General features: G+C 39.8%; 1 protein-coding gene across 1 annotated transcript; it reads left to right on the top strand.

Moving 5' to 3' along the window:
* Window positions 1–5,842: 5,842 nt before the first annotated feature.
* DMP2 (transmembrane protein, putative (DUF679 domain membrane protein 2)) lies at window positions 5,843–8,916 on the top strand. Its single transcript, XM_086589855.1, has one exon. The coding sequence runs from the start codon at window positions 8,149–8,151 to the stop codon at window positions 8,710–8,712; it is 564 nt and encodes a 187-aa protein (XP_086445981.1). The 5' UTR covers window positions 5,843–8,148; the 3' UTR covers window positions 8,713–8,916.
* The last annotated feature ends 1,678 nt before the right edge of the window (window positions 8,917–10,594 follow it).

Raw genomic sequence — 10,594 nt, forward strand, 5'->3', positions numbered from 1 at the left:
GGTTAACTCTATCCTGTTATTATCAGGAGTAACCAACACCACTCCTATGCCGCTGCAACATTCGGGTTCACCCATTCCGCTTATCCCAAGGGTCTAGTTGATCGGGCACCACATCCTTTTTTGATTCCATAACCATCTCCTCTCCCCATGTCGGGTCCTCTGCTGGGAATTCTGCCAAGAACTCCGCAACAGCATGCACTTTCTCCGTTGTTCTTATCTGATACTATATCTCATAAGAACTAAGCATCACTGCCCATTTCAACATTTGGCCCGACTTCTCAGTCCTTAACGCTTGTTTAAGTGGCAGGTTTGTCACCACCACTATAGAGTGTGACTCAAAGTACGGTTTCAGCTTCATGGTGGAAAAGATCAAGGCAAGGGCATACTTCTTCATTCTGCTATACAGCGTCTCGGCATCCAACAGTGTCTTGCTTTGGAAATACACCGGCCTTTCCACTTTATCCACTAACCTGACAAGAACGGAATTGACCGCATACTCGGTGATCCCTAGATACAGGTACAACTTCTCCCCCTGCTCTAGCAGCGACAGCAACGGAGCCTTGCCCAAATACCTCTCCAGCTCTTGAAACGCTTCCTCACATTCTAGCATTCACACGAAGTCCGGGGTACTTCTCAACAACCGATATAACGGTCTACACTTGTCCGACGACTTGGAAATGAATCTATTCAATGCCCCGACTCGCCTAGCGAGACGTTACACCTCTGTGACATTCTGTGGCGACGACATCTCCACCAACGCTATTATCTGTTATGGATTAGCTTCTATTCTCCTATGAGTAACAATGTAGCCCAAGAACTTCCCTGTGGTCACCCCGAACGTGCATTTCTCTAGATTCAGCTTTAGATTGTATTTCCGCAAGATTCCGAACGTTTCCCTCAATCTATCTAAATGTTCCCTCTCCGACATGCTCTTTTCCACCATGTCGTCTATGTATATTTCCATCCCTTTCCTGATCTTGTTTTCAAACATTTTCTCTCCCAACCGCTGAAACGTGGCTCCGGCATTTTTCAACCCCAAAGGCATCCTCATGTAGCAATATGTGCCGCCTTGTAACACAAATGCTATTTTCTCCTGATCTGGCCCGTACATTGCACCCTGATTGTACCCCATGGACGCATCCATAAACGAAAATATTTTGAATCCTACTGTCCTATCCACCAACTCATCCACCCGTGGCATGGGGTAGCTATCTTTCAGGCACTCGACATTCACATCTGTGAAATCAACGCACATTCGTACCTTGCCGTTCTTTTTTGGTACCGCCACCACATTGGACAACCAATCCGTGAACTCCACTTCTCGAATTATTCCGGCTCCTTTAAACCGCACGACTTCCTCACGAATGCCCGCTGTATACTTTGGTCTAATACTCCGCATCTTTTACCTTACCAGCTTAGCCTCCTTTCTCATGTGTAACCGATAACATGCAAACTCCTGGTCAAACACCGTAACCTCCTCAATGGTCCATGCAAACATGTCTTGGTTTTCTGACAAGAACTGAATTAACTTTCTCTTCCATTTGTCTGACAAGCTAGACCCTATCGTGGTAAACCTCTCCTCCTCCCTTCCAATACTCACCACTTCAATCTCGTCCAGCGTCTTTGGACTTGTCGCCGCCTCCCCCTTATCCTCCACCGAGGCACACTGTAATTGCTATGCCTGCCTCTTCCTCGGATTTGAGTTCTCCTCGTCTGGCCCTCGGATCAACCATTTAATTGTACCCCTATGGCTGTTCTTAGCCGTCACTTGGTCTCTACGAACTTCATATATACTAGCGAACTTCATACATACGGTCTCTACGAAACCGTATCACTTGGTAGTAAGTTGACGGGACGACCTTCATCTCATGAATCCACCGCCTCCCTAGAATTGCATTGTACTGGGAAGACGAGTCCACTACCATGAACTGCGCAAACACAATCACTGGACCTGTGGTTACTGGTAATAAGAGCTCTCCCATAGGCTCAGTCATGCTCCCATTGAATCCATATAAGTTAGTCCGCGGCGGCCTCAACTGCTTATGATTAATCCCCATTTCTTCCAGCGCCCCTTTAAACGACAAGTCCACTGCACTACCGCAATCTACCAATACCCTTTTCACCATATAATTGTCCATTGCATCCGTGATGACCAATGCGTCTTCATGAGGAGAATCCACCGACCGCAAATCCGCGTTGCTAAAGACGATCCTATCCCTGTCCTCCGCTTTCCCCACTCTCACTCGCGATCTATCAGTCCCTTCATTAACCTACTGGATGCCCACAGTTCTTTGCACTCTGTCTCTATGAGCATTATGGCTTAATACTTCTCCACTGAAAATCACGTTAATGGTTCCTAAGATACGATCTTGTCGCGGTATAACCTCCTCGTTCTGTCCTCCCCTTATAAACTCTCTCATCCTTCCTTTTTCCACCAAATGTTGAACCATCCACTTTATTGCATAGCAGTCGTCGATCTCATGATTGCGTATCTGATGATAGGCGCAGAAAGGTTTATAAGGTAATTCTCCGGGTGTGTTCTGCGGCCCCTCATATCCCTGCATGTTCTTTATCAGCGGTAATATCTCATTCATGGATCTATTCAGCGGTGTAACTTCCACCTCGTGGTAAGGTTTTCTCTCTCTGTTCTCCCTTCTGATCCCGTCTCGGCCTCTTTCTGCTCGTGGTGCGTATCCTTGGTATCCACCCCTTTCTTTCTCGGTCGCACCCGCCTTCCTTGGCTCCCTGTCTTTTTCCAAGGATAGCACCGCCTTCCCGGATCTCTTGGACTCTTTTTGCATACTATCCTCATATTGAATATATTTCTCTACCCGCGAATACAGTTCATGCAAGGTTGCAATCTCATTCTTCGCCACCGACTAGTGTACTCCTGTCCCTGGCCGCAGCCCCTTTTCAAATGCAATCACGGCGGTTCTTTCATCCAGATTTTCAACCTTCAATGTCTCAGCTTTGAACCGACACAGGTATTCCCTCACTGACTCAGCGAATCTTTGTCGAACGTTGAATAATGTCACAATATCCACCACCCACTTCTTTTGATGAATGAAGTGATCTATAAATGTATGTTCCAACTCTTGAAAGCTTATTATACTCCCAGCTGGTAGTCGGTAATACCAGTCCGACGCCCCCCCCTTTCAGACTAGCTGGGAACATCATACACCGCAATCCGTCATATCTAGATTCTTGCCAGAGTGGCATCTGCTGCCAGAAATGAAGGATGTGGTCTGCTGGATCTCCTTTTCCATCGTACCTTTCGAATTTAGGCTGGTTGAAATGCTTTGGGACTTCCGAAGCCCAGATGCCATCCGCCAATGGGTTGTGATTCAGCCCGGCCATCACCTGACTAGCTGCTCCCTCACGACTCTTTGGCTGTTGCCGGTTAGCTTCTCTATCGTTATTTATCATTTCTTGCACCTGCTCAACTGTCAAACCGGTTACTGGATTTTCCACAAGATTCGGCTCATTCTCTTCCTCTTCCGCATTCTCGCTTGCCTCTTCACCCATCTCTTCCTCTTCCCTTTCTATTTCTCATCTTAATTCGTCATTCTCCTCTCTTAGCCTCTTGATCTCTTCTCTCATGAGCCGCATCGCTTCCGCTTCCTGCTCTTCTCTTCTGTCTCCTTTTTCCCCAACCACTACCTCGGGCATTGGTTCCTGTGCGTCCCCCTTCTTCGGTCTCCCTACCTGTTTCTTAGGTGCCATCTCTTTCTTGCTCCTCGCTCCCCACAGACGGCGCCAAATGTAAGAACCAAAAACCTCCAATGGAGTAAAACACAAATAACACTCAAATGGAACCACGAAGTCTTTGTTCTACTCTCTCTTTCCCTTCTCTATTTTTCTCTCTTTTTCTTTTTCCTCTCCACTTTTCTCTTTCTCTGCGACCTCCTTTTCCTGTTTTCCTTCTCTTCTTTTTATACCCCTCCCCTCTCTTTCTGGACCATCCATCTGTCCCCTCATCTGACGACTCTCCTCTTAGCCGTACCTCGGCCACGTCTGCCCTTAGGGTTCCGCAGCCCGATTCTCCTGCTCCCTGGGGTAGCGTATTAAACTGCTTCCCTCCCTTATCCCGCTGACTAAGTCTTCGCTCCTTCATTGAAACGCCCCCATCCAGACCGTCCCTTTTCCTTCCATCCCTCGGCCCATCTTACAGCCGTATCCGTGCCACCTCCACTCTCTAGGTTTTTGCAGATATGATCCCATACTCCCCAGCCTACCTTGTTACACTGCCTCCCCACTTTGTCTTTGACCCAGTCCCGCATTATATAATGGGCCACTATACTTTGTGCTTTGTATAGATACAAATAAAATTGAATTGGAATAACATTTTTTCTTTATTTCAAATTTTATTATTGAATTTTGGCTAACAAAAATTACTTTGGATTTTCAATATGAGACTCAGTTTAGGGTTTAGCTAATATGAACCGTTTAGTTGGTCAAAATTGGTCAACTTTTAATAATTTACTATAAAAATTGGTTAACATTGGGTGACAAAATCTTGATTTTAAGATAATAACTAGAAAATCAATACTAACCATTGAATTTTGAGTTAATCAGTACACTCAAATGTTGCATATTTGTTTTATGTTCTTCCTTACTCCACCTTAAGTGTACATATAAGTTTAGGTTTATGGTTAAGGTTATGTCAACAATATTTTTTATTTATTTTGAGTTTTATAATTGAATTCCGACTAACAAAATTACCTTTTGTATTTTAAATACACGACTCAGTTTAGGGTTTAAAGTATATAGTGAAGGAAAACAAGAGTTAGTTAGACTTACCCCCCCATTATATAGTGAATGGACCATCTTGCACACAGATTGTGTTGGTCATGCATTAAGATCGGTTTAACTGAACTAACTTAGAAAGAAAAGACATTTTGATTAGGCTATCATTTTCTGCCTTAGCTAATTAGCTGATCAGAATAGATTGTCTTACACATAGATCGTGTTGGTCGTGCATTAAGATCGGTTGAATTGAACTAACTTAAAATGAAAAGACATTCTGATTAGGTTATCATTTTCTGCCCTAGTTGGTTGGACTAGATCGTTTAACACATAGATGGGATGTCTCGGTTCTGCATTAAGAACAGTTCAATTGAACTAACTTGAAAAAGAAAAGACGTTCTAACCAGACGAACATTTATGCCTTAATTAGTTTGTTGAGCTGGACTGTCTCATACACAAATGGTAGTGTTGGTTTTTCATTAAAAAAATACTTAAATAACCTAATTTGGGAAACATCAATATGCATCAACTTGTTTTTATCCATGCTGTCCATTTCTTTTTCTTTTCTTTTCTTTTTGTAAAATGGTAGGAGGGGTGCCTAAGCCTTGAGAAAACCTCGAGAAAAATGGGGTCTGCCCTTGAGAGATTTGGGATCAGACTCGAGATCTCTACAACCGGGTACAGAGATCATTTCTATAACCGTGTTATCTCGCCGTTGATCTGAATCCGAGATATGTGTGTGTGCCTCGATACCTGTGTGTGTGCTCTGAGATGTGTGTGTATGCGCCGAGATACGAGATGTGTGTGTGGTACAGAAATCAATCTGTGTACCCGGTTACCTTTGGGGTCTGCAGGTAGTCCTTCCCCCATAAAAATGATAAAATCCACCTCCTTTACAACGTACAACGAAAGCAACACGCAATAGAGAATATAGACTAGTCAAATTCGTCGTTCTCACAAACGCGGTTTCCACGTCACACAAAAAACAAATCGAAATCCCATAAAACTTAACGACCCAGTCAACGTTTGACACTTGTCAACCTTCCAACGAAGCCACCTTTCTTCACTTTAAAAAAAGCTTATAAAGCATCAGTTTCTTCATCATCCTCATTTCTCAAGCAAAAGCAAAGCAATCGAATCCTTAAAACTCAAAACACCCGTTTTCATATTAACCCCAAATTTGTTAATTTTATTACATATTTGCCATGGGAACGGAAATATTACGTCCACAAGATTGCTTACCACGACGGAAAACGTACCGGAGATCAGTTATCCGGCCAAAACGTTCAGAGCCGTTGATTACGAAGTTAGATGAACCGACGAAAAATGTAACTATATTGAAACGAGGTGAGTCGATAGATAATTTAGTTGTTCGGGTGAGAACAACAGAAGAGATTTATGCTGGGTCAGCTTTTTTCTCTTCTCCATCACCTAGGAAACTTCCCTTGCCTAGTTTTTCAAAGAAGACTAGTACGTTTGTTGTTGATGATGAGTTGGCAACGAAGGATTTAAGACGTTTACTTCGTCTTGACTCTTGATTGATGTCACTTTTTCATGTTTCCAGGATGTGATCTTTTCTTTCTGTGATTTTTTTAAACGGAGAGAAGATGGTGTCTCAAAACATGGCAAGTGAAATATATAGAGAGATTTCAGTAATTGTACTTATATATATTAAAACAAGGGGTAGAATTGGAATTTGCCTATTGTTGTAATCATGTATTTATGTGAAGGAAATGAAACACCTCTTAATTGTATATATGTTTAGAAGAAGTTTAAGAATGGACTTATTATGATGTGTTGGGAATGATCGGCAGCTGAATCAAATGAAGTCATATTTGTTTATGGAACACTAGTGATTTGATTCAATGAGCACCAGGTCTTCCAATTTATGATCCTTATTTGATACTAAAGTATTTGTATACCAACGTTTTTCTTTAAAGAGATTTAGTAAAGAATAAAAGCAATTGGACGGAAATTTTGGTATGAATGAGAAGTTTATTGGAATTTGGAAGAAGAAGACAATTTTCCAGGTGAAATGGTAATTGAGGTTCGAATTTCCAGCCGAGGTGGAGATGGAATATTAGTGATTGGATTTTTAGGAGGTACAGTTTTCTTCGATGCTTAATTTGGGCTTCCTTTGAGAAGAAGGGTTCTGTGAGACTTGTGTTCTGGATTCTTCTTTTCTTTGTATGGCTTCATCATGTCCATCTTCATATTTTTTAAGAAGAGAGGGGACTATATGCTTAACAGGAACTCATTAAAAGTTACACAGTAGTAACTAGTAATTGCTTCACTAGAAGTGATCTTTCTCTAATATTCATTATCACCAATTTAACCAATTTTAAATGAAGGAAAGATCTCATGAATCAAGTATTACTGCTTGCCAGTCCTGTGGTTGCGCATATATGCGGCCAGTTATATTTAAGTGTACCTTAGCAATATAATTAGCATAACTGGTTGATGCATCAGTTATGCCGAAATTCTAGTTTTCTAGAGTAAGTATTACCGAACGTCTGGGATGAGAAATGAATTGAGAGACTAAAAAACCGAGGATTAATGAAGTCAGAAACTAAATCATACCAAATAATTTACATAGGAAGTAATACATGCGGCCCTAATACATTTGCATCGTCACAGATTTACACTGCCTAGCTTGGTGGTTGAACTCAAGAGTATATCGTCCAATAATCTAGTCATGTTTTAAAATAGTTGATCCATTAATTCACAGATGTAATCTGAAAAAAACTAACTTACAAGAGAAAGAATGCTTATTGCGGCCAAACATAAAATGTTAAATAAACATAACACCTTTCCATTGATTGGATATGATAAGCAATTATACCCTCAATTAGACATTTAGCACTTTTACTCATTATCTTACTATAATGAAATATGAATCTTTTTCGAAAGCGCCTCTTGACCGAATTAAGGGATGTGAGACCATTGTCTTCACTTGCAAATGTAAGGTTTTCCATTAGACATGGAACTTTGTTTGACAATGAGATTTGGAACTAAATATTGCAAAATAGACGAGATGTATTCTTAGAGTAGCAACTATTCAACATGCACTTGCACCTAATCCATAGTCATTAGTCAGCTAACTACTACCACCTGTTTACTCTTTTGAGTTTTGAAAGATGGAAAGCAAGAGAAGGCTCAAATCTCTAATCTCTAACCTTGGATTAGAAACTAAGGGTGACATATCCAAGTGTAGAAGCAAGACCAACTCTATGTCCAAGCAATTTTTCGTGCAAGCAAGGCCTTCTTTACTTGCCATATCCTTCAAGGCTCATCCTTCTCTATACTATATATAAGTATTAGAACAAATGTCAAGATACAGTATAGTCAGTAAGTTTAAGTTCCAATATTATACACTCTCGTCAAAGAACCAGACCCTCCCAAATGGCTCAAAAATCAAAGAGAAGCTTTACACAAACCTTAGGAGACAGGACATTCTCTGGGGTAGCCAACCTCATTAAGCTTCTTCCCACTGGAACTGTGTTCTTATTCCAATTCCTGAGTCCAGTTTTATCTAACAATGGGAAGTGTCACACCATTAATGAGTATCTAACTGGTATCCTAGTGGGGGCTTGTGGCCTCTCGTGTTTTTTCTCATCGTTTACAGATAGCTACATAGATAATGATGGAGAAACACATTATGGAATGGCCACGAAGGATGGGCTTTGGCCTTCGTCGGGATCAAATGATTTATCAGCTTATAAGCTACGAGTTGGGGACTTTGTTCACGCTATATTCTCATTACTTGTGTTCGGGGTGGTTGTTCTTCTGGACCCTAACACAATTGAGTGCTACTATCCATCATTTGAAGCAACTCAGAAGATGTTGCTTATGGTGTTGCCACCAGTTGTAGGCGCCCTTTCAAGTTCAGTGTTTGTATTGTTTCCTAACAAGCGCAATGGGATAGGCTACCCTCCAAGCCAAACCTCAAAATCACAAGAGTCCTAGAGTACTACACATACGTAATGATTTACATATGCGTTCCTTCTCAGATGCGTTCTTAAGAGTGTTTAGAAATTGTAATCTTATCTACCAAAAAAAAGAAATGGAAGATTGAGTTTCCTATTGTTTAATTAAGAGTTTCATAATGTATGCATCCATGTTTTTTTATAATGAAATTTATATATTCCTGAAAATGATTAGGGATAATCATGTATGCATGCTTATATTCAAATTGTTATTTTGAACTTAGATTTCTTATATTTTGTTAGAACAATTAATGATATTTCCAGCTGGCGTTATTTCTGGAGCCAAATCACCCAATAAACATTAGGGTAAGATTGATGATTCACTTATATACACATGTTTCTATAATAATTTCGTTTCATCGGGAAAACAAAATAATAGTGCGTCTACTGAACTCATAGATAACCCAATAGGGTTAGCATTATAATAGAATAGTTTAAGGTATTGTGAAAATAGTAATCTAGGGGTAGGGACTCAACCAGGATTCTAAGTCAGAGTTGCGAGATTATGTGCACACCCCACCCCATTTCCTAAAAAACAAAGTATGCCAATTTTTTATTTTTATTTTTGTCTAAACAATAAAGATCAACAAAATTATGTATTTATTTAAATTCACAAAACTAGAGTGCGTTGACTATTAAAAATTTAATATGGACTGACGAAATTAACTACTTAAGCACTTAAGCCATTAATTTATACTACTATGTCTATATATATCTACATAATCTAGTCTACAAGTCTACAACAATTCAACAAATTGTTAACTTCCTATAATGACTTAACTTTACTATCATGTAGAGAAAACTATAAAAGATTAACATAGAAAGTAAAAAATTACATTGCTTTGTTTTGTTTTGATTTGATTTGTTTTTGTTTTTGTTTTTGTTTTTGTTTTTTTTTTCCTTAAGTAGAAATTTTATTGATAATGATAACGAGTTTTATAAATAATTAGGACAAGCGTGTAACAAGCTACGCCAAAAGTCATTTATGAATTTGCTTTTTGTTTTTTGTTTGGGTTGGTTTGACATTTGTTTAAGAATTGAGAGTAAAAGAAAGGACGGAGAGTTTACGGGTTTGTTATGGGTGATTAAAATTATACAAACTGACCGGTTGGGCTTTGGGCTTTTGGCTATTTGTTTTAGTCTCATTAACACATGCATCAAATATTTAAAGACATATTTGTCCATCTTTAATGGTTTTTTACTCAAAATAAATTATAATTTTGTAAGGGCAAAAAGAGAAGTAAAAAAAACGTTGGTTTATTGGAATATTTTTTATTAGTTTTTTTTTTCATACTATTTTTTTTTTTGTTGATTATATTCTCACTATAGTTATCCATCTATGACTAGTGGGGAGGTGGTTGCAGCCCCTCCAACTTTTCCATCGAAAAAAAAATAGTAGTTTGAATAATACAATATTTTACCAAAAAAAAAAAACTATTAGTTAACATTTGTACTAGCTGCCCCCTTGATTCAAAATCTTGGATCTGTCCCTGCTTATACAAGTAATAGCGTGTTAAACAGGGCCCTCCACATCCATGATCGTGTGTTGGGATTTCCGAGGGATGGGCTCCCCTGAGGTGGTTCAGAATCTAAAGGGCCTAGTGGGGATTCACAGCTCTGATTTTCTGTTTTCAATGGAAGCTAAGTTAGTGCATGTTAGAATGAAGGATGTACAGAAGCAATTGAAGTACCCTAACATCTTAACAGTTGATCCTAGTGGAGGTAGTGGTGGTCTTGCTATACTCTATGTACAAGGACAACATATCTCTTGATGTCTCTGATGCAAACAAAAATGTTATGACAGGGATATATAGTTATGAGGAAGGCAAATTCCGGCCCAAAGCAGAAGCAGTACTACAGAG

The sequence above is a fragment of the Coptis chinensis genome, chromosome 2 (genome assembly GCF_015680905.1).
Source record: "Coptis chinensis isolate HL-2020 chromosome 2, ASM1568090v1, whole genome shotgun sequence".
NCBI classification, from domain to species: Eukaryota; Viridiplantae; Streptophyta; class Magnoliopsida; order Ranunculales; family Ranunculaceae; genus Coptis; species Coptis chinensis.

Bases quoted from the DNA above. Each gene is read 5' to 3' on its own strand.
- DMP2 (XM_086589855.1), top strand. From the start codon at position 8,149: ATGGCTCAAAAATCAAAGAGAAGCTTTACACAAACCTTAGGAGACAGG.